Source organism: Ammodytes marinus (genome assembly GCF_949987685.1).
Source record: "Ammodytes marinus genome assembly, chromosome: 2".
NCBI classification, from domain to species: domain Eukaryota; kingdom Metazoa; phylum Chordata; class Actinopteri; order Uranoscopiformes; family Ammodytidae; genus Ammodytes; species Ammodytes marinus.
Genome location: NC_137231.1, coordinates 16,729,295 through 16,755,052, shown reverse-complemented (window position 1 = coordinate 16,755,052; position 25,758 = coordinate 16,729,295). Strand labels below are relative to the sequence as shown.

At 38.6% G+C, this 25,758-nt stretch overlaps 1 protein-coding gene across 2 annotated transcripts in view; it reads right to left on the bottom strand.

Annotated features, from left to right (window-relative positions):
• LOC307258607 (ceramide transfer protein-like) overlaps window positions 1-25,709 on the bottom strand; it is a 34,894-nt gene extending 9,185 nt beyond the window's left edge. Inside the window, exons 1-7 of one of the 2 annotated variants that reach the window (XM_080038228.1) lie at window positions 25,067-25,709; window positions 24,631-24,765; window positions 21,568-21,684; window positions 1,474-1,581; window positions 1,030-1,168; window positions 760-852; window positions 465-622 (exon numbers count right to left, since the gene is read on the bottom strand). In XM_080038228.1, coding sequence (XP_079894354.1) covers window positions 465-622; window positions 760-852; window positions 1,030-1,168; window positions 1,474-1,581; window positions 21,568-21,684; window positions 24,631-24,765; window positions 25,067-25,156 — 840 coding nt within the window. In that variant the 5' untranslated portion in view covers window positions 25,157-25,709. The remainder of the gene's footprint in view (window positions 1-464; window positions 623-759; window positions 853-1,029; window positions 1,169-1,473; window positions 1,582-21,567; window positions 21,685-24,630; window positions 24,766-25,066) is intronic. The other variant, XM_080038229.1, reaches the window with a different exon arrangement.
• Between the last annotated feature and the right edge of the window lie 49 nt (window positions 25,710-25,758).

Here is a 25,758-nt window from a genome sequence, read left to right as displayed (position 1 = left end):
AATAGGCTTGCCTAGCATGTGCATCCATACAGCTAATTAATAGTGTATTTTAGACACTTCCACTAAAAAGAATCACCTTCCAGCCTTTCCAAAACAACCACTGTGCCATATTAATATAACATTTCCAATTTAATTTTACTATCAACGTGAATAGCAGACTGTTTTCACACACTACAATCATGGCTAGACATATGGACAGCAGTGAGTTGCACCACAATTTCATCACCTGAAGGACAGAGCCACAAAAAACACCAAACTATTGGTCATAATCACCAACTCCTTAAATACAATAGAAGGCCACAATAAGCTCCTACGTCTGCAACACTTCCACATAGCAGTGGGCGGATGACACACCCATTCCGGAAGTTACCGGAATGGGTGCTATTAAATTCATATGTAACACTGAGTGGCATATTTTTATTTATTTATTTTTTAATCACTGCGTGTGGAGTGCAACACCGTACCTTGTCCAGTCTCTTCTGCCAGCTGTCCTCTCGTTTGACCATCAGTTCGATGCAGTGGGACAAGGTAGAGAGGATGCCTGCTGTGGTGGCCTTGAAGGTGATGGCCTCACCCTTAAAGTCTATCCCATTCATACCTTTAGGGCTGGCAGGGGGAAACACTTGCACAGACGGAAAAAGAAAGAATTTTTTTTTTACCTTTTATATTAACTAGTTATTCCAAGGCAAGCAATTAAATGTCACAGATTTTTTCAAATGAAGCAATGAATGGGCGGCACATATCAGCAGGTAAACTCACATTTCTCCTTGCTGCCATTGTTGTTGTGATTATATTCACCGTTGGGTCTTGTAGTGCTAATAAAGTCATCTTCTACTTCGTCGTCCTCTACTGCTGGTAGGAAAACCACAGCAATCTTAGATATACTGTATATACACTATATATCTGATCAATGAACAGAATTCTAAAATGGCCTAAATACCTTTACCGTTACTACAAAATCAAAACAGTATAAACTTAGCCTCTAGTCGCTATACAAGTCTGTCATAGTGTATTTATGCCACAGGTTACCTCGGTCTCTCTGAAATTCATCCTTGCAGACATCGTCGGCACAGACGTCAAAGTATTTCTGCAGGGTGTCCACTTGTCGGCACAGAATGTCCCGGAAGGTTTCCATTTCTGCCAGCTTCTCACGCAACCTGTGCCCCTTCTGAGCAGAGAGAGGAAAAGAGAAGTAAAGAGATGCAATCAAAGGCTGTCAGGAGAAAGATTTCATTTCACTTCTCTTTTTAACCGCAAGCCAAGGTCATAATAAAAAAAAAGCAGTACAAAAAAACCTGACATCCTTACAGAATAACAAAAGTAACTACATTAGATCTAGCCATTAGCTGTGATTTTTCGGAAGGTGCTTTTGTGTAATTTGCGGAGGTTTAAAATGTGTTCTGGTGGAAATACAATATGACATAATATACTCCTGCCCAACATCTTCAAACTCTCAGGTGATCAGGTGTTTACCTTGAAGGAGGATGTGGATGTGGCCGACAAGGCACTGGCTGAGGAGGTGAGCGACAACATGGAACCATGACGCCGAAGACTGGTTTCTGAACCATAACCAGACTCTGCCTGAGGTCCAGAGGGAGGGAGAAAAAAAAGAACGAGAAAGGACAATATGAATGAGAAGTAATGAGAAGGTAGACGTAGGTCGCATGGAGAAAGGAGAAGCAAAAAGGGGCGAACAGAAGATCAGTAAGTGCCCAAAACACATGAACGATATGCAATACTGTATAATAAGAAAGCTCATTAAAGCTAGGGCTGTGCTAAAATATCGATACAGCAATATATATCGTATAGTCAGCCTCAGTATCAATAATTTAGAGAGAAAAAAAGCAGGTTTTAAAACAGGTTGTGAACTACAAACTCTGCTCATGTAGATGTCACAGTACGGCTAGTTGCCTCGAATTGCCAGGTTTTGAATTTGAATTAAAGTTTGCACTTGATTATCAACATTATGTGATGTATTAAGACCACCCAGATCTTACACAGCAACATGTATTTAAGCTGTTTTTACACTTCCAAGGAAATATGTGGAATATCGCAATATATCACATAATGCACTGTATCACAATATATCCCTATATGTCATATTGTGAGCAATGTATTGTGAAGTGTATTGTATCGTGAAGCCCTTTTCAATACACAGCTCTAATTAAAACTAGACAGAACCAGAGAGAGGAGATCAAGTCTAGCTGTCAGCAGCACTGAGTAATGCTGAGCTTTACGAGAGTAAGACCCACACAAACAAACAGTCTTTTGAAAAGGGACTGGGGAAGAAAATAGACACATGCATCATCCAAGCCAGCATCTGGCTCAGTGGTTAAGGAACCGTCTAACTAAACTACACTATCCCTATTTCAACTTCCTGGAGGAAAATAGTGTCGAATACCTATCAGGATAGAGAGAATACTATCTGGTGTTGCACCCTGCACAGATCTACTACTTGAGCGGGTTTTAGGGAGTGGCAGTGACTGATTTTACAAAGTTCAAAGTAACATATTTTTAACTAAATTACACAGTATTACATACAGATGTAGTGGATAACTGTGAAATGTACTCGTGTTTGTACATAACCAAATTCATATCAAAACCGACAAGTATTGCCTAAAAACAAAAGACATAGAAGAGCGGACAGTCCAATAAATGTCAAGCAATAAAAAATAAAAAAACAAGAATACTCCAGCCAGCCGTTAAAAATGACCTGATCCATTCTGCAATATAAGTGAACATTGCAACATTTGCAAAAGCTAGAATCTGGGCTGCTGTTAATAAAGATGATATTTAAAAAACTGTTTGTACAAAAGCAATGACGCGCGGCTCATTTTGATGAACTATAAATACTGTATTTAAATGTATATATTTGCCGCAGGTTGATCACGTTACTGAAATGCAATGCTTTTTTAAATTTCTCAAATCATTGTAGGAAATCATTCATTATTTTCTATAAATTAAAAGGTGGAGTCAGCACAATCAATATCCCTCATCACAATCTGCCACCAGTCCATACTGAAAGAAATCCAGTGTTAATACAGAGCCTAGACTCTGTAAACGAGCATGTTACTAGTAGCTATGGAGGGCACCCTTTGTTTACTCATTGTTTACAGAGCCTGTGCTGTATATTAACACCAGCTATTTTTCGGCACGCACAAAGTACGGACAGATCGCGGATATTGAGGAGATATTCACTGGTTAAGACAAAGTGAATTTGACGGTAAAACAGTCTCCAGAATCGCTGACTCAACCTTTAATTTATAGAAAAGGATGAATGATTTCCCACAATGATTGATATAAAGTTGAGTGCTCAAACCAGCCCATCATTGCTGCCAATATGAAAAACTACAGGCATGCAAAAAGGAAAGAATGAATAATGTAAGGGCGAGAGCAAAGTTATGTTAATAATGCATGTCACAACACCGGCATCCTAATTAAAGCCTTCAGTGATGAGTAAAGCAAGCAGCATGCCAACATGCTATAAGCCCACCATTCGGCCATTCCAACACCCCAAGAAGAGCAGGACACTGCTGCAGTCCAACATGGCCCAGACGCTCCCCTAACACTCCCACTCTTCTGACAAATCAGAGGCTTAAATCCAGTGTTCCCGTTTCCCCGGACACACCTTGCTGAGGAACAAAAGGGAATAGGAGGAGGTGGAGAAGAAAAGAGATACAGGCTAGGCTAGGCTTAGCTCATCAAGAGGAAGAAAGCAGCTATAAGGAAAGGGAGAAAAGGAAAAAGTGATTTGCTCTGTGGCAGTCGGAGGGCGCGGCAGACGCTATACTGCTTGACTAAGCAGAAGAAACGTGCAGAGCCAAAAGGAAGAGTCTTTTGATTCCTCGGCAGAGCAAAGCAGGTCTGCTTTCAGTCGGATCCCCACAAGCACACACACAAACTGTACACGTACGACCAACCACACACCCTAAAATGTGAGACATTCAAATGGTGTCCGTGTTTATGTCCAGAATCCATCACTGAGCAAAACAACTACGGCTGTGTGTGTTTGCACGCAAGAGACGGAGCGAGAGATAAAAATGAAAGGGTGCAGGCATGTATGCATTAGAGGCAGAGACGAAGGCTGTCCGGAGCAGTTTGTGTGATAAATCACTAAAGTGCCAAACGGGTGGGCGAGAGAAGCAGCCTACTTTACATTATGACATAGAGAGAGAGAGACATTCAGAGAGAGAGAGAGAGAGACAGAGAGAGAGAGAGAGAGAGACATAGAGAGAGAGGGAGAGAAACAGACAGAGAGTGGGAGGCAAGGAGCAACATTTGTCTGGTTCTCTTCTGCATTAATTCTATCTACTTGACTCTTTGTGTATCCTTTCTTACTCTGTTTTGCTGATATCCTCTTTTGAAGCCTAATCTGGATCGAAAATGCATTATTCATCGGGGCTGCACTTAACGTCCCAACATTCAGCACAACTTTTTCCACTGCCAACACAATTACACCTATGCAACAAACAAATACATTTGCACAAAAACCTGCTTTTTTCTCCTGTAAAATAACTAATGGTAATGTGGATATGCAAATCATGGCATTTACAAGCTGACATGACTTTCTTGACCCATTAAAGCAGAATTGAAGTACTTATATTCTGACATAAATGCAAATCGAGCAAAATATCGGTGTATGAATTGGACAAGAAATGTTACCATAAGCAACACTGCAAAAAGTAGTTGTAAAAAGTGAAATGACACAACTGTAGACGCAGACATTAAGCTAAATGCTCATTGCTTTAGGAAGGACCTTCTATTTAAGATGTTAGGTTGTTCTACTTTTACCAGTTTGCGTCAAAATTATTTTCTGCACTGAGAATGGAAAAGAACTCGTTTATGTTGATAATATTTACAGAAAAACTAGTGAGTAGCAGAAAAGTGTGGCTAACCTAAGGTAGGCTACACTGCTTCAGTTTATCCTGACTCAAACACTAAAATCAGGATGCAGGTGATGAACATTGAATGATGCAAGTCCTTCTTTCTCCAGCTGGGGGCAGTGCAGACAAGACTATAGTAATGCTGCAGGGTGTGCTGCTGCTGCTGCTTTTAGCTGAGGTAACTGCAGGTCACAATCCAGACATGACCCTGGAATACTCTCATGCCCACGTTAATGGAAGAGAGACCTGTGGTCAATAACACTTAATTGAGATGCCAACACCCAGTAGTGCTAATGAAACCATCAACAGCTGCATTTCAGTAGAGAATCTTATGAATGCTAATGAGAATCCACAGAATAGTGCTCATCTTTTCAATGACGATATATTTACGGTGGCACTCAACTACAGTGTTTTTATGTGGCAAACACAGGCAGAACATATGCATTGCCATTGGTCATTAACAAGTCATATCTCACTCTCACACAGACATTTCACCAATAGATAATACTGTAAATAATTAGAATTCACTCAATGTTTCTGTACATACACTGTCTAGAGTGCTTTTAACACTACATGAACCCTTCAATAGTTGAATAGTCAGGGAATACACATTCTATGTAAAATACAAATTCAGTAGGGTATAACTAACAGGCTGTATCAGCTAGTTTTGGACAAGAAACAGCACAGCACTTCTCTCATAAGTCATGACGACATATCTAATGTGCTTCACTGTGATAATATTGGAACACCATGCATCGGTTTTCCTTGCAGCTGCCTTGTATCTGATGACAGGGGATACCCCCACTTCAATACCTCACTCCCCAGATTCCACACATTCTCAGGGGGAAGGGTAATACGCACACAGTGTGACCCCTGTCTTGCCACACCCAGTTCCGGGAACAAAACAAACATCCCCCAGTCTGCAAAAAAACAGCCCCCGACCTAAAATGTTACCCTTAATACCTGAAAAAAAATTACTTATGCAGCATATCATTGTTTTCAGTGGGAGATTGAGATAACGGAGAAAAAAATATCTAATATTTATTGTGGCCTGAGGAACTAACAAAATACAGCGTAAGATTTTCAGATTCTTGATAAAACACCAAAACAAATCAAAAAATCTCAGAAGACAATAGGGCCTGGACTCAGGCACACTGAGCATCTGTACATGGTTCCTACAGCTTAATGCAAGTTCAATTTAAGACTTTTTAAGACCTTTTTAATGCCACTTGAAATGAAATTTAAGACCAACGACGCAATCAACAGAAAAGGAAAAAGGTATTGTCTCGGTGTTCAGACACCACAGTAACTCTGCTTTCAGCGTAGACGTCATTATCTGTATCTGTTCAACCAACAAAATAATCTGTATATGTATCTGTATTCGGATATGAAGCCGGAAATGGCCGAGGCTTACAGTCAAGTGCGAAAGTTTGTGAACCCCTTGAACATTTTGGAATTTTATTTATTGTAACCATCATTAATTCATTTTTATCAATACCAGTATTTTTTATATGAAATAACAGATGTTTGTTTATCAATTCAACATTTTTCTTTTCCAGAAATCAATTGTTAAAACAGATAAAACAAATTATTTGACGAATGTTGTATGTGCAAAAGTTTGTGAACCCTGAGCTGCATTGCTTAAATGGAGCAGGTAAACACAATCAGATGGGCCAAATTGAGTCATGAAATGGACCAATGTAGTGAGAGATCTTTAGGGAAGAAATTGGGCGGCACTAGATACAACAGAGATAAAACCAGGTCAGTTTAGGCTCACCAAAGTGAACCCATACAGGTCAGACATGCTAAAAGGGGAAACAATCTCAGAGGATCTCAGGAATAGAGTTGTGATGCTGCACATTTGTCTGGGGACAGCTATAAATTATTTTAAAAAAAGTTTGAGCTCCATCGGTCCACCGTGAGGCAAATCATCTACAAATGAAGAGCTTTAAGAGTGACTGAACATCTGCCTAGAAGTGGACTTCCTTCAAAAATATCCACAAGCGCCACAAGATAAGTGATTTTTCAGTTAAAAGCCAACCCAAACATTACATCTGGTGATTTGCAGACCTCTCTTGCAGCATCTGGGACAGATGTGCATGGTTCCACAATAAGAAGAAAACTCAGTCAACATGGCTTTCATGGGATGGTTGCTGAAGAAGCCTCTGCTCTCAAAAAAGAACAAAACTGCTTGTCACAACTTTGCCAGAGAGCACCTGGAGATACCTGAAGTCTTATTCTGTGGACAGATTAGTCAAAAATTGAACTGTTTGGTCATAACCAAAACCGCCATGTTTGGGCAAAAACGCAATTCTGCCTACCACCTAGAGAACCTTCTCCCAAGTGAATAATGGTGGTTTCAAATTGTCTGCAAATCTCCAGGTGTAATGTTTGGGTTGGCTTTTACCTGAAAAATCACTTTTCTTGTGGCGCTTGAGGATATTTTTGAAGGAAGTCCACTTCTAGGCAGATGTTAAGTCACTCTTAAAGCTCTCCATTTGTAGATGATTTGCCTCACGGTGGACCGATTGAGCTCAAATTTTTTTTTATGAATTTATAACTGTCCCCAGACAAATGTGTAACATCAAAACTCTATTCCTGAGATCCTCTGAGATTTGTTTCCCTTTTAGCATGTCTGACCTGTATGGGTTCACTTTGGTGAGCCTAAACTGACCTGGTTTTATCTCAGTTTTATCTAGTGCCGCCCAATTTCTTTCCTAAAGATCTCTCATTACATTGGTCTATTTCATCAACCAATTTGGCCAACCTGATTGTGTTTACCTTGCTCGATTTAAGCAATGCAGCTCAGGGTTCACAAACTTTTGCACATACAACATTCGTCAAATAATTTGTTTTATCTGTTTTAACAATTGATTTCTGGAAAATAAAAATGTTGAATTGATAAACAAACATCTGTTATTTCATATAAAAAATACTGGTATTGATAAAAATGAATTAATAATGGTTAAAATAAATAAAATTCCAAAAGGCTCAAGGGGTTCACAAACTTTCGCACTTGACTGTATGTCTGATTTTTTTTTTTTTTTTGCAATTATTGTCCCTTCAGTGCATCAAATTGATTTAATATTGGCATATAATTAATTATGAGATACAGTTCTATCCATACTGTACTTTCATCTGTTTCTCTCTCTCTCATAAGTTATATGAACTGTCTGAGCAGTGCACTATACATCACAGTAATTAACTTTGTCCGTTTTATTTTATTTTTTCATCTCTTTCTCCCTTTTTATTTTTAACTCGACAAAGTTTTATGATATATCGATCCGAGATCTAATCGATCTATTTTGCCCATTTTATTTCCCTCTACTCTATCTCTCCCTTTTTTCCAACTTGGTTCAATGAATAATTACTTTGGATAAGGAAACAGTGTTTAGTGCTCTACAAGTGATCAACGCACAAAGATGATACTTTTTTCAGCATATCTCTTAGTTCTAAACAGACATGAACTAAACAGGCGAAGCGTCACATATCGAATATTTAAAGATCGATTTTGTCTATTTAATGGCATTATACAGCCCGCTGCCTGCTACTAGAGAGACATGGTCCACGTTCAGAGGTTTGAAATAAATGAAAGGCAGGAAGGGCTGACGGTGACACGGGCTGCAGAAAATTCCAGCAAAGAGACGGCGGGTAACGGAGCCATGCAGCCGGTCTTTCTCCTCTCCGCCACGGCAGCGGAGATGAACAGCTGATTGGTGCAACTATAGTTAAGGCAGCACGCGCTGCGTCAATTTAGCGCTTAATAAATAAATATTTGTTCCCCGAATATAACGAGACTATTCGGGAAGTAAAACTATTCGGATCGATCTCATTATCCGTGCTTTTCCGATTAGCCTACACTTGTTCGGATTCGGGCTCATCCCTAGTAGGCGTGCAACCGAACATTGTCTGGAGATTTGGTGCTGCTGTCCCGGTTGTTGATATCGGAGGTGGAGCATGGAGGGGTGGAGGCGGTAGAAACGAGAGTAGAACAGAACTGGGAAATACCTGGCGTTTGTTGACAGCTTGATTTTGAGGCTTTGTGTTTCGCGCTGTGCATGTACACCGTGCCTCGTATAAATTGCCAGGTACCGGTTTCAGACTGCGGTCAAGCCAGCCGACCCATCGAAAGCGACAGTCAAGCCAGCCGACCCAAGTTTTTGCTGTACCTGTTTGTACTAGCCATTACGGTAATAGCGCCACAGAACTAGTTTCAAAATAAAAGCATAGTTTGTGCATTTGTCTGGTACATAACAGAAGACAGTAAATAAAAGCAAATACTATCAAAGGAAATGTACAGACGTTGTGATATGTACTTTCAAAATAAAAGCCCAACTAATTGACAAATGTAAGCTTATGTCCATATTCAAAATAAATGCATTTGTCTGGTAGATAACAGAAGACAGTAAATAAAAGCAAATACTATCAAAGGAAATGTACGGACGTTGTGATATGTACTTTCAAAATAAAAGCCCAACTAATTGACAAATGTAAGCTTATGTCCATATGTTTTTTAATGTATATTTAAAAGGAAACGCCTTGTTATCGCAGACTAATTCCAAATCAGGTTTATAGTACACAACCCCAAAGTGTGACCCAGTAAGTTTCAAGACCTTCTCATGTGTAGTTTCAAAATAAAAGCCCACTAGAAATTGAAAATATGAGACAAATTAGATATGATTTTGGATTCAATTTTTAAAAAAATGCCCTGTTATGCCAGAGTCATTCCACTCCAGGGTCATAGTTCACGACCCCATGAGGCCACACAAGAAGTTTCAGGACATTCTGATCTGTAGTTTCAAAATAAAAGCCCACTAGATATTGAAAATATGAGTGACATAAGATATGATTTTGGATTCAATTTAAAAAAAAATGCCCTGTTATGCCAGAGTCATTCCACTGCAGGGTCATAGTTCACGACCCCATGAGGCCACACAAGAAGGTTCAGGACATTCTGATGTGTACTTTCAGAATAAAAGCCCACTAGATATTGAAAATATGAGACAAATTAGATAGGATTTTGGATTCAATTTAAAAAAAAATGCCCTGTTATGCCAGAGTCATTCCACTGCAGGGTCATAGTTCACAACCCCATGAGGTCACTCAAGAAATCTCAGGACATTCTGATGTGTACTTTCAGAATAAAAGCCCACTAGATATTGAAAATATGAGAGAAATTAGATAGGATTTTGGATTCAATTTAAAAAAAAAATGCCCTGTTATGCCAGAGTCATTCCACTGCAGGGTCATAGTTCACGACCCCATGAGGCCACACAAGAAGGTTCAGGACATTCTGATGTGTACTTTCAGAATAAAAGCCCACTAGATATTGAAAATATGAGACAAATTAGATAGGATTTTGGATTCAATTTAAAAAAAAATGCCCTGTTATGCCAGAGTCATTCCACTGCAGGGTCATAGTTCACAACCCCATGAGGTCACTCAAGAAATCTCAGGACATTCTGATGTGTACTTTCAGAATAAAAGCCCACTAGATATTGAAAATATGAGAGAAATTAGATAGGATTTTGGATTCAATTTAAAAAAAAAATGCCCTGTTATGCCAGAGTCATTCCACTGCAGGGTCATAGTTCACGACCCCATGACGCCACACAAGAAGTTTCAGGACATTCTGATGTGTAGTTTCAAAATAAAAGATATTGAAAATATGAGAGAAATTAGATATGATTTTGGATTCAATTTAAAAAAAAATGCCCTGTTATGCCAGAGTCATTCCACTGCAGGGTCATAGTTCACAACCCCATGAGGTCACTCAAGAAATCTCAGGACATTCTGATGTGTACTTTCAGAATAAAAGCCCACTAGATATTGAAAATATGAGACAAATTAGATATGATTTTGGATTCAATTTAAAAAAAAATGCCCTGTTATGCCAGAGTCATTCCACTGCAGGGTCATAGTTCATGACCCCATGAGGCCACACAAGAAGTTTCAGGACATTCTGATGTGTACTTTCAGAATAAAAGCCCACTAGATATTGAAAATATGAGACAAATTAGATATGATTTTGGATTCAATTTTAAAAAAAATGCCCTGTTATGCCAGAGTCATTCCACTGCAGGGTCATAGTTCATGACCCCATGAGGCCACACAAGAAGTTTCAGGACATTCTGATGTGTACTTTCAGAATAAAAGCCCACTAGATATTGAAAATATGAGAGAAATTAGATATGATTTTGGATTCAATTTAAAAAAAAATGCCCTGTTATGCCAGAGTCATTCCACTGCAGGGTCATAGTTCACGACCCCATGAGGCCACACAAGAAGTTTCAGGACATTCTGATGTGTACTTTCAGAATAAAAGCCCACTAGATATTGAAAATATGAGACAAATTAGATAGGATTTTGGATTCAATTTAAAAAAAAATGCCCTGTTATGCCAGAGTCATTCCACTGCAGGGTCATAGTTCACAACCCCATGAGGTCACTCAAGAAATCTCAGGACATTCTGATGTGTACTTTCAGAATAAAAGCCCACTAGATATTGAAAATATGAGACAAATTAGATATGATTTTGGATTCAACTTAAAAAAAAATGCCCTGTTATGCCAGAGTCATTCCACTGCAGGGTCATAGTTCATGACCCCATGAGGCCACACAAGAAGTTTCAGGACATTCTGATGTGTACTTTCAGAATAAAAGCCCACTAGATATTGAAAATATGAGACAAATTAGATATGATTTTGGATTCAATTTTAAAAAAAATGCCCTGTTATGCCAGAGTCATTCCACTGCAGGGTCATAGTTCATGACCCCATGAGGCCACACAAGAAGTTTCAGGACATTCTGATGTGTACTTTCAGAATAAAAGCCCACTAGATATTGAAAATATGAGAGAAATTAGATATGATTTTGGATTCAATTTTAAAAAAAATGCCCTGTTATGCCAGAGTCATTCCACTGCAGGGTCATAGTTCACGACCCCATGAGGCCACACAAGAAGTTTCAGGACATTCTGATGTGTACTTTCAGAATAAAAGCCCACTAGATATTGAAAATATGAGACAAATTAGATAGGATTTTGGATTCAATTTAAAAAAAAATGCCCTGTTATGCCAGAGTCATTCCACTGCAGGGTCATAGTTCACAACCCCATGAGGTCACTCAAGAAATCTCAGGACATTCTGATGTGTACTTTCAGAATAAAAGCCCACTAGATATTGAAAATATGAGACAAATTAGATATGATTTTGGATTCAATTTAAAAAAAAATGCCCTGTTATGCCAGAGTCATTCCACTGCAGGGTCATAGTTCATGACCCCATGAGGCCACACAAGAAGTTTCAGGACATTCTGATGTGTACTTTCAGAATAAAAGCCCACTAGATATTGAAAATATGAGACAAATTAGATATGATTTTGGATTCAATTTTAAAAAAAATGCCCTGTTATGCCAGAGTCATTCCACTGCAGGGTCATAGTTCATGACCCCATGAGGCCACACAAGAAGTTTCAGGACATTCTGATGTGTACTTTCAGAATAAAAGCCCACTAGATATTGAAAATATGAGACAAATTAGATATGATTTTGGATTCAATTTAAAAAAAAATGCCCTGTTATGCCAGAGTCATTCCACTGCAGGGTCATAGTTCACGACCCCATGACGCCACACAAGAAGTTTCAGGACATTCTGATGTGTAGTTTCAAAATAAAAGATATTGAAAATATGAGAGAAATTAGATATGATTTTGGATTCAATTTAAAAAAAAATGCCCTGTTATGCCAGAGTCATTCCACTGCAGGGTCATAGTTCATGACCCCATGAGGCCACACAAGAAGTTTCAGGACATTCTGATGTGTACTTTCAGAATAAAAGCCCACTAGATATTGAAAATATGAGACAAATTAGATATGATTTTGGATTCAATTTTAAAAAAAATGCCCTGTTATGCCAGAGTCATTCCACTGCAGGGTCATAGTTCATGACCCCATGAGGCCACACAAGAAGTTTCAGGACATTCTGATGTGTACTTTCAGAATAAAAGCCCACTAGATATTGAAAATATGAGACAAATTAGATATGATTTTGGATTCAATTTAAAAAAAAATGCCCTGTTATGCCAGAGTCATTCCACTGCAGGGTCATAGTTCACGACCCCATGAGGCCACACAAGAAGTTTCAGGACATTCTGATGTGTACTTTCAGAATAAAAGCCCACTAGATATTGAAAATATGAGACAAATTAGATAGGATTTTGGATTCAATTTAAAAAAAAATGCCCTGTTATGCCAGAGTCATTCCACTGCAGGGTCATAGTTCACGACCCCATGACGCCACACAAGAAGTTTCAGGACATTCTGATGTGTAGTTTCAAAATAAAAGATATTGAAAATATGAGAGAAATTAGATATGATTTTGGATTCAATTTAAAAAAAAATGCCCTGTTATGCCAGAGTCATTCCACTGCAGGGTCATAGTTCACGACCCCATGACGCCACACAAGAAGTTTCAGGACATTCTGATGTGTAGTTTCAAAATAAAAGATATTGAAAATATGAGAGAAATTAGATATGATTTTGGATTCAATTTAAAAAAAAATGCCCTGTTATGCCAGAGTCATTCCACTGCAGGGTCATAGTTCATGACCCCATGAGGCCACACAAGAAGTTTCAGGACATTCTGATGTGTACTTTCAGAATAAAAGCCCACTAGATATTGAAAATATGAGACAAATTAGATATGATTTTGGATTCAATTTTAAAAAAAATGCCCTGTTATGCCAGAGTCATTCCACTGCAGGGTCATAGTTCATGACCCCATGAGGCCACACAAGAAGTTTCAGGACATTCTGATGTGTACTTTCAGAATAAAAGCCCACTAGATATTGAAAATATGAGACAAATTAGATATGATTTTGGATTCAATTTAAAAAAAAATGCCCTGTTATGCCAGAGTCATTCCACTGCAGGGTCATAGTTCACGACCCCATGAGGCCACACAAGAAGTTTCAGGACATTCTGATGTGTACTTTCAGAATAAAAGCCCACTAGATATTGAAAATATGAGACAAATTAGATAGGATTTTGGATTCAATTTAAAAAAAAATGCCCTGTTATGCCAGAGTCATTCCACTGCAGGGTCATAGTTCACGACCCCATGACGCCACACAAGAAGTTTCAGGACATTCTGATGTGTAGTTTCAAAATAAAAGATATTGAAAATATGAGAGAAATTAGATATGATTTTGGATTCAATTTAAAAAAAAATGCCCTGTTATGCCAGAGTCATTCCACTGCAGGGTCATAGTTCATGACCCCATGAGGCCACACAAGAAGTTTCAGGACATTCTGATGTGTAGTTTCAAAATAAAAGATATTGAAAATATGAGAGAAATTAGATATGATTTTGGATTCAATTTAAAAAAAAATGCCCTGTTATGCCAGAGTCATTCCACTGCAGGGTCATAGTTTTTCAATATCTAGTGGGCTTTTATTCTGAAAGTACACATCAGAATGTCCTGAAACTTCTTGTGTGGCCTCATGGGGTCATGAACTATGACCCTGCAGTGGAATGACTCTGGCATAACAGGGCATTTTTTTTAAAATTGAATCCAAAATCATATCTAATTTGTCTCATATTTTCAATATCTAGTGGGCTTTTATTCTGAAAGTACACATCAGAATGTCCTGAAACTTCTTGTGTGGCCTCATGGGGTCGTGAACTATGACCCTGCAGTGGAATGACTCTGGCATAACAGGGCATTTTTTTTTAAATTGAATCCAAAATCATATCTTATGTCACTCATATTTTCAATATCTAGTGGGCTTTTATTTTGAAACTACAGATCAGAATGTCCTGAGATTTCTTGTGTGACCTCATGGGGTTGTGAACTATGACCCTGCAGTGGAATGACTCTGGCATAACAGGGCATTTTTTTTAAAATTGAATCCAAAATCATATCTAATTTGTCTCATATTTTCAATATCTAGTGGGCTTTTATTCTGAAAGTACACATCAGAATGTCCTGAAACTTCTTGTGTGGCCTCATGGGGTCATGAACTATGACCCTGCAGTGGAATGACTCTGGCATAACAGGGCATTTTTTTTTAAATTGAATCCAAAATCATATCTAATTTCTCTCATATTTTCAATATCTTTTATTTTGAAACTACACATCAGAATGTCCTGAAACTTCTTGTGTGGCGTCATGGGGTCGTGAACTTTTTTTTTTAAAATTGAATCCAAAATCATATCTAATTTGTCTCATATTTTCAATATCTAGTGGGCTTTTATTCTGAAAGTACACATCAGAATGTCCTGAAACTTCTTGTGTGGCCTCATGGGGTCATGAACTATGACCCTGCAGTGGAATGACTCTGGCATAACAGGGCATTTTTTTTTAAATTGAATCCAAAATCATATCTAATTTCTCTCATATTTTCAATATCTTTTATTTTGAAACTACACATCAGAATGTCCTGAAACTTCTTGTGTGGCCTCATGGGGTCGTGAACTATGACCCTGCAGTGGAATGACTCTGGCATAACAGGGCATTTTTTTTTAAATTGAATCCAAAATCATATCTTATGTCACTCATATTTTCAATATCTAGTGGGCTTTTATTTTGAAACTACAGATCAGAATGTCCTGAGATTTCTTGTGTGACCTCATGGGGTTGTGAACTATGACCCTGCAGTGGAATGACTCTGGCATAACAGGGCATTTTTTTTAAAATTGAATCCAAAATCATATCTAATTTGTCTCATATTTTCAATATCTAGTGGGCTTTTATTCTGAAAGTACACATCAGAATGTCCTGAAACTTCTTGTGTGGCCTCATGGGGTCATGAACTATGACCCTGCAGTGGAATGACTCTGGCATAACAGGGCATTTTTTTTTAAATTGAATCCAAAATCCTATCTAATTTGTCTCATATTTTCAATATCTAGTGGGCTTTTATTCTGAAAGTACACATCAGAATGTCCTGAAACTTCTTGTGTGGCCTCATGGGGTCATGAACTATGACCCTGCAGTGGAATGACTCTGGCATAACAGGGCATTTTTTTTAAAATTGAATCCAAAATCATATCTAATTTGTCTCATATTTTCAATATCTAGTGGGCTTTTATTCTGAAAGTACACATCAGAATGTCCTGAAACTTCTTGTGTGGCCTCATGGGGTCATGAACTATGACCCTGCAGTGGAATGACTCTGGCATAACAGGGCATTTTTTTTTAAATTGAATCCAAAATCATATCTAATTTCTCTCATATTTTCAATATCTTTTATTTTGAAACTACACATCAGAATGTCCTGAAACTTCTTGTGTGGCGTCATGGGGTCGTGAACTATGACCCTGCAGTGGAATGACTCTGGCATAACAGGGCATTTTTTTTAAATTGAATCCAAAATCCTATCTAATTTGTCTCATATTTTCAATATCTAGTGGGCTTTTATTCTGAAAGTACACATCAGAATGTCCTGAAACTTCTTGTGTGGCCTCATGGGGTCGTGAACTATGACCCTGCAGTGGAATGACTCTGGCATAACAGGGCATTTTTTTTTAAATTGAATCCAAAATCATATCTTATGTCACTCATATTTTCAATATCTAGTGGGCTTTTATTTTGAAACTACAGATCAGAATGTCCTGAGATTTCTTGTGTGACCTCATGGGGTTGTGAACTATGACCCTGCAGTGGAATGACTCTGGCATAACAGGGCATTTTTTTTTAAATTGAATCCAAAATCATATCTAATTTCTCTCATATTTTCAATATCTAGTGGGCTTTTATTCTGAAAGTACACATCAGAATGTCCTGAAACTTCTTGTGTGGCCTCATGGGGTCATGAACTATGACCCTGCAGTGGAATGACTCTGGCATAACAGGGCATTTTTTTTTAAATTGAATCCAAAATCATATCTAATTTCTCTCATATTTTCAATATCTTTTATTTTGAAACTACACATCAGAATGTCCTGAAACTTCTTGTGTGGCCTCATGGGGTCATGAACTATGACCCTGCAGTGGAATGACTCTGGCATAACAGGGCATTTTTTTTTAAATTGAATCCAAAATCATATCTAATTTCTCTCATATTTTCAATATCTTTTATTTTGAAACTACACATCAGAATGTCCTGAAACTTCTTGTGTGGCGTCATGGGGTCGTGAACTATGACCCTGCAGTGGAATGACTCTGGCATAACAGGGCATTTTTTTTTAAATTGAATCCAAAATCCTATCTAATTTGTCTCATATTTTCAATATCTAGTGGGCTTTTATTCTGAAAGTACACATCAGAATGTCCTGAAACTTCTTGTGTGGCCTCATGGGGTCGTGAACTATGACCCTGCAGTGGAATGACTCTGGCATAACAGGGCATTTTTTTTTAAATTGAATCCAAAATCATATCTAATTTCTCTCATATTTTCAATATCTAGTGGGCTTTTATTCTGAAAGTACACATCAGAATGTCCTGAAACTTCTTGTGTGGCCTCATGGGGTCATGAACTATGACCCTGCAGTGGAATGACTCTGGCATAACAGGGCATTTTTTTTAAAATTGAATCCAAAATCATATCTAATTTGTCTCATATTTTCAATATCTAGTGGGCTTTTATTCTGAAAGTACACATCAGAATGTCCTGAAACTTCTTGTGTGGCCTCATGGGGTCATGAACTATGACCCTGCAGTGGAATGACTCTGGCATAACAGGGCATTTTTTTTTAAATTGAATCCAAAATCATATCTAATTTGTCTCATATTTTCAATATCTAGTGGGCTTTTATTCTGAAAGTACACATCAGAATGTCCTGAGATTTCTTGAGTGACCTCATGGGGTTGTGAACTATGACCCTGCAGTGGAATGACTCTGGCATAACAGGGCATTTTTTTTTAAATTGAATCCAAAATCATATCTAATTTGTCTCATATTTTCAATATCTAGTGGGCTTTTATTCTGAAAGTACACATCAGAATGTCCTGAGATTTCTTGAGTGACCTCATGGGGTTGTGAACTATGACCCTGCAGTGGAATGACTCTGGCATAACAGGGCATTTTTTTTTAAATTGAATCCAAAATCCTATCTAATTTGTCTCATATTTTCAATATCTAGTGGGCTTTTATTCTGAAAGTACACATCAGAATGTCCTGAAACTTCTTGTGTGGCCTCATGGGGTCGTGAACTATGACCCTGCAGTGGAATGACTCTGGCATAACAGGGCATTTTTTTTTAAATTGAATCCAAAATCATATCTAATTTCTCTCATATTTTCAATATCTAGTGGGCTTTTATTCTGAAAGTACACATCAGAATGTCCTGAAACTTCTTGTGTGGCCTCATGGGGTCATGAACTATGACCCTGCAGTGGAATGACTCTGGCATAACAGGGCATTTTTTTTAAAATTGAATCCAAAATCATATCTAATTTGTCTCATATTTTCAATATCTAGTGGGCTTTTATTCTGAAAGTACACATCAGAATGTCCTGAAACTTCTTGTGTGGCCTCATGGGGTCATGAACTATGACCCTGCAGTGGAATGACTCTGGCATAACAGGGCATTTTTTTTTAAATTGAATCCAAAATCATATCTAATTTGTCTCATATTTTCAATATCTAGTGGGCTTTTATTCTGAAAGTACACATCAGAATGTCCTGAGATTTCTTGAGTGACCTCATGGGGTTGTGAACTATGACCCTGCAGTGGAATGACTCTGGCATAACAGGGCATTTTTTTTTAAATTGAATCCAAAATCATATCTAATTTCTCTCATATTTTCAATATCTTTTATTTTGAAACTACACATCAGAATGTCCTGAAACTTCTTGTGTGGCGTCATGGGGTCGTGAACTATGACCCTGCAGTGGAATGACTCTGGCATAACAGGGCATTTTTTTTTTAAATTGAATCCAAAATCCTATCTAATTTCTCTCATATTTTCAATATCTAGTGGGCTTTTATTCTGAAAGTACACATCAGAATGTCCTGAGATTTCTTGAGTGACCTCATGGGGTTGTGAACTATGACCCTGCAGTGGAATGACTCTGGCATAACAGGGCATTTTTTTTTAAATTGAATCCAAAATCCTATCTAATTTGTCTCATATTTTCAATATCTAGTGGGCTTTTATTCTGAAAGTACACATCAGAATGTCCTGAACCTTCTTGTGTGGCCTCATGGGGTCGTGAACTATGACCCTGCAGTGGAATGACTCTGGCATAACAGGGCATTTTTTTTTAAATTGAATCCAAAATCATATCTTATGTCACTCATATTTTCAATATCTAGTGGGCTTTTATTTTGAAACTACAGATCAGAATGTCCTGAAACTTCTTGTGTGGCCTCATGGGGTCGTGAACTATGACGCTGCAGTGGAATGACTCTGGCATAACAGGGCATTTTTTTTTAAAATTGAATCCAAAATCATATCTAATTTGTCTCATATTTTCAATATCTAGTGGGCTTTTATTCTGAAAGTACACATCAGAATGTCCTGAACCTTCTTGTGTGGCCTCATGGGGTCGTGAACTATGACCCTGCAGTGGAATGACTCTGGCATAACAGGGCATTTTTTTTAAAATTGAATCCAAAATCATATCTAATTTGTCTCATATTTTCAATATCTAGTGGGCTTTTATTCTGAAAGTACACATCAGAATGTCCTGAGATTTCTTGAGTGACCTCATGGGGTTGTGAACTATGACCCTGCAGTGGAATGACTCTGGCATAACAGGGCATTTTTTTTTAAATTGAATCCAAAATCATATCTAATTTCTCTCATATTTTCAATATCTTTTATTTTGAAACTACACATCAGAATGTCCTGAAACTTCTTGTGTGGCGTCATGGGGTCGTGAACTATGACCCTGCAGTGGAATGACTCTGGCATAACAGGGCATTTTTTTTTTAAATTGAATCCAAAATCCTATCTAATTTCTCTCATATTTTCAATATCTAGTGGGCTTTTATTCTGAAAGTACACATCAGAATGTCCTGAGATTTCTTGAGTGACCTCATGGGGTTGTGAACTATGACCCTGCAGTGGAATGACTCTGGCATAACAGGGCATTTTTTTTTAAATTGAATCCAAAATCCTATCTAATTTGTCTCATATTTTCAATATCTAGTGGGCTTTTATTCTGAAAGTACACATCAGAATGTCCTGAACCTTCTTGTGTGGCCTCATGGGGTCGTGAACTATGACCCTGCAGTGGAATGACTCTGGCATAACAGGGCATTTTTTTTTAAATTGAATCCAAAATCATATCTTATGTCACTCATATTTTCAATATCTAGTGGGCTTTTATTTTGAAACTACAGATCAGAATGTCCTGAAACTTCTTGTGTGGCCTCATGGGGTCGTGAACTATGACGCTGCAGTGGAATGACTCTGGCATAACAGGGCATTTTTTTTTAAAATTGAATCCAAAATCATATCTAATTTGTCTCATATTTTCAATATCTAGTGGGCTTTTATTCTGAAAGTACACATCAGAATGTCCTGAACCTTCTTGTGTGGCCTCATGGGGTCGTGAACTATGACCCTGCAGTGGAATGACTCTGGCATAACAGGGCATTTTTTTTAAAATTGAATCCAAAATCATATCTAATTTGTCTCATATTTTCAATTTCTAGTGGGCTTTTATTTTGAAACTACACATGAGAAGGTCTTGAAACTTACTGGGTCACACTTTGGGGTTGTGTACTATAAACCTGATTTGGAATTAGTCTGCGATAACAAGGCGTTTCCTTTTAAATATACATTAAAAAACATATGGACATAAGCTTACATTTGTCAATTAGTTGGGCTTTTATTTTGAAAGTACATATCACAACGTCCGTACATTTCCTTTGATAGTATTTGCTTTTATTTACTGTCTTCTGTTATCTACCAGACAAATGCATTTATTTTGAATATGGACATAAGCTTACATTTGTCAATTAGTTGGGCTTTTATTTTGAAAGTACATATCACAACGTCTGTACATTTCCTTTGATAGTATTTGCTTTTATTTACTGTCTTCTGTTATGTACCAGACAAATGCACAAACTATGCTTTTATTTTGAAACTAGTTCTGTGGCGCTATTACCGTAATGGCTAGTACAAACAGGTACAGCAAAAACTTGGGTCGGCTGGCTTGACTGTCGCTTTCGATGGGTCGGCTGGCTTGACCGCAGTGGTTTCAGCCAGGCAGAAAAATCCTTTGTTGGATAGCCAAATTTCGTTGAATTTACACTTTCCCATGATGCGCGCCGACTGCTACTCATGCTGCTACTGCTACCTGAATGACGTGCGTCTGCTCTGAGTCACGGCCGCAAACAAATGTTTTGTTGGTTCCGCTCTCGTGAAACTATTCGGCAATTTATATATAAAAAAAATTACCTTTTATTTTTAGATTTGAGACCAATCATAAAATCCTACTTACCATGTGTTAACATTTTTAAGACCTTTGAAAGATGGATTTAAGACTTTTTAATGCTAATTAAGGCCTTATTTTTAGATTTATGAATTTAAGACTTTTTAAGACTTTTTAAGGATCCGCGGGAACCCTGCTGTATAAAGATAATGCAGCTGACTTGTTGCTTTCCACTAATAAACCTCATCACAAGACAGTCTAGGGGTTAAAAACAAACCAAAGTGTTAAAAAGGAGCCAGCGAGAAAAAATATGAACATCCATGTTGAGGAAAGAGTAAAACCCGTTCACCTCACCTTATGCAGCTCTATAGACTCCATCCACTGCAGTCTTTGCTCAGGATCTTCAGCTCGGAGGTACCAAACACTGTCATTCACGCTCATGTCAAAGCGACACTCATCAAACTCATGAGGCTGTAGAGAGAGAGAGACAGAGAGACAGAGAGACAGAGAGAGAGAGAGAGGAGAAGGGGCTCATGAATAGATCTTAGGCTAAGGGCAACTTAAAGTCATGTCAGGAAATATTGTTACTGCGTCATTTATATTTGAATACCAAAATCAAACATTTGAAATATTAAAGAATTACCCTCTCATTGTTCAATAAAAGAACATGGAGGATTCAGAGCAGGTTACCTCCATGGATATCCAGGTTAAATGTAAGACTTTTAAATACCTTTGAATGCCACTTAAAATATAATGGCAACGTCAGGAAGATCATAATGGTAATTCTGAGGCATTTTAAGGTACTTTTAAGAAAGAAAACGTATCATTAACTCACATTTATACACTCACATTGATATACTGTGTAATAACAAATTCAAAAAGTGAGAATTTTTTACATAACGACCCCTTTCCAAGTATTTATTTGATCCTACTAAAGGGCAATCAAAAAATCTAAGACCTTTGTATATAATCCTTTGTCGGTATACTGTAAATGGTGCTGCTTACAGTGTGTCTGTCTATGACAGTGACTAGCGATGACAGTCTGGGCACACATGGATTCCATTAGTCGGAGAGAAAAACCTCTACCACCCAATAAACAGGAATTTTAATAAAAAACTGTCTTACGTCTGCCGGCACAACCCTAAACGGATGCAGCAGAGCAGTGCAACATAATAATAACACATTCTTTAAGCATGCCTTTGCCTGAACCTGGGTCGGCATATCGTTTCCTTCAACTATTGGACCAAACATTTCACTCCCCTGTTCTACAATGCACCCCACCCAGGCAGCTCAAACCACTGACCGCCTTAGGCAACCCAAAACACGTGAACCAAAGCATTCCCCCGTTTCCTCTGAGATTGGAATTTGATCAGGCCACTCAGCTGAGGACAGATCTGTTCTGCCAAGGTTTTTGTTAAGAAATAAGACACAGTTGACTTGAACCTCCTTTCTGCTTTTCTTCCTCCATAGTGCCAAGATAACAGCTGCTCCGACATAATGTTAAACAAGATGAATTAGATTTGCTGCATGACACTCATGTGCTGGTTTTATTTGCTGCCAATGACAACAGCAGCAGCATGCACTCAAACTCTGAATGCGAACTGTCAGCCTTCAAACCTTAATGCAAAGTTGTTTTAAACCATAATATACTAGTGTTTAGTTTTACTAGTAGTTGTATATGTGAGATGCTTACAGGGCAAGGTTTCCTGAATTGTGGAGTCACAATGCTGGAGAATACTTGTTGTCAAAATCACCTTTTGTCAAAATCAGCGATATCTCTTCACGATCCGCTACCTACAGTAGGCTGTGTATTAACACTGGATTTATTTTTCCGAACAAACACTGTACGTACAGGTAGCGGATCGTGAGGAGATATTCACTGATTTTGACAAAAGTGATTTTGACAACAAGCATTCTCCAGAATCGCTGACTCAGCTGTAAAATGTGTTGTATTGCAGTCATATCACCTACAACCTCAGAGCAAAAGTTTCCCCTCATAGACAGGTAATAAATCCCTCCAGTTTTAAAGAAGTGCATCAAGCCATGTTGCCATTACTGGTTAGAGGAATTCAGTTCATCCCACTGTGCTTTATCAGACACAGCCCATAAAGCTCTGCTTTACAATCCAGTTTATATCTCTTTAATTCTGCCTGAAATATCTCCTTCTCCTTACGTAAACATTACTGACTATCCACACTACGCTGGCCTTCTTTGTGTAAAGGACTGTGGCATCCTCAGTTTTCCAAAAAAGGTTATTAGTCCAACATATTTTTTTAAGTTTGCTTTATACAAAAATCTTAAAGTGAATGCAAAAACAATAGCTTGAACTAATGTGAACTTTTGATTGAAGACCTTGGCCTAAGATAGGAATTTTCAGATAGTAACATTTCCTCCACATTCTGCTTCCGCGTGACGACAGTCTGGTGTGTGTCTGCTGCTATTCAGTGTGTAACAGACTGATGGTAGACAAGAGGAGAAGCAAAGGATTGTTACTGCATTCCTGAGCCCTCATAGCATGGTCTCCTTGCTATGAGAGAGAAGGATATGGCTGTGTGAGTCATACTACTCTAATTATTAATGCACAACATGTGTAATGAATTTCTCTACACTCTTAGTTAGCCTACTATAACACAATTACAAAGCACAGAGTGTCTTTTGGAGTTCCATTCAGGTCTGCGCAAACAGAACTTAGCCTAATGCTGATTCTAGTGACCACCCCCCACTAAAGGAAACTATAACTGTAACCTTTCTTGCTGTGGTTCTAATCCAGTATTGAGTCATATAATCCTATTGCACAAATCACAGTAAAACCATTTGTTTGGCCTCTGTACTTAGTAGCGGTGGGCTCAGAGAGAGAACAGTGAATATTTAACCAGGGTGCGGGATTTCAACTTATCTCATCAACAGGAGGCCTGTAGGCAGGGGGAGAGTACTGGTGCGATCTCTAGAGTGTGTGGTCAAAGCTTACATTTTAACGTAGCTGGGGGACAATTTTAAGTAGCTGGTGAAACTGCCTTAAAGGAAAAAGGCATGAGTGCTCTCAAACAAATGACTGCTGGAGCAAGCGTGCCTTGTTGTGCTAAAATACAGGTCACAACCCCACCTGTGATCGTAATAACAGCCTTGTCTCTAGTTAATGTTTACCTTTCTATCTTGGAGGAATTTGGATTGAAGGAAATAAAGTTCAACTCCATGCTAAGGACAGGGAAGGGCAGGATCAAAACAATGCGACCTGTTAGAGAGGTAACCCTACTCCCAAGAGCACTGATGCAGAAAACAAGGCCTTTCATGGTCGCCCATGTTACGAGCTCTCTTATTTCTCCCTCAACTGTTGAACAGATACACTGAACTCACTCTATGTATTTGTGCAATAGAGAGCACTGATGGTCCTTCCTGGATACCATAGTAAATACTTACTGTGATAACAGCCTTGCTGAGGCACAGAGAGCCCCTGCATCCGAATTCCCGTTCATCCTCCGACTTGTAGTAGCTCAAGGTATTGTTTTTCAACATGACCCATCGATCCTGCCATCCGTGTATGTAATTAGTCCACTGTAAACAAACACGAAAGAGTCAAAAACATGGGCAGCTGCATTCTGCAATCTACACCCTCTAATTTTGGCGTTGCACCTGTGTGTCCAGCTTCAGTGAGCACTGATGCTCGGAGCTGAGTGGAGAGAGATTTTGTGGACTGTGTGTGACCCCCGTGTTTTTCTGTCTCCTCTAAAAGGAATAAACCTGCTCCTAACTCGACTCCAGTGTGTGCCTCACTGAATGACAATAGACACAACGCAGAACCCGATCTGTTACATCTGCAACAATGTAAAACTCCATCTGGTTCATATAACGTTACCTTGCTTAAAACGCCTCCAGACTCCACATGCTGCGCGGATTCCGGCTCCACATCCTCTTCCGAACCGGACGATGAACTCTTTTCTGACATTTATATCCAAGGTCCAAAGAAAAACTTTGAACCTGATTGTATCGACAGAACCGCGTTAAAAGCCAAAAGTGGCGACAGCCTTTTTAACTTCGCTTTAACGTCAGCGAAATAACGTTAATTAGGCACCGACTGAGTGAATTAAGCATCAGCGGAATAGTGCAATTTCTCTTGGGTCGGTTGACAAGACTTTAACACAGCTAGCTCGTCCTGGAGTAAAGCTGTTACTTGATGCGACAGCTGTGTCTCAACTTCTCGGTTTTGCGGGCTTTGTTTTGAAACTGACGTCGAATACCAATGAGACTAGCTAGTTAGCGTTAGCTGTCAAACGACGCAGACTATCCAACATTAATGTAACCAGTGGCTGTTCTAGTTAGCTCTCTAAGCTGCGGCCGACGAGCTACTAAAAGGAGTGAACGAAGAGAAAGGCCTTCTTGTTAACGCTGTTTGATAACTTGAAGCAACAACGACGAGTAGCGGACTGTCTCCCTCCTGTAGTTCCGCAGTTTGGTTAGCACTAGCGTAGGAGACTAGTAGCTCGAGTCGTCTTCATTCAGGTCGGGGGGAGGAGCTGTAGCCACGCTCTACTGTGTACCTAAAAGAGA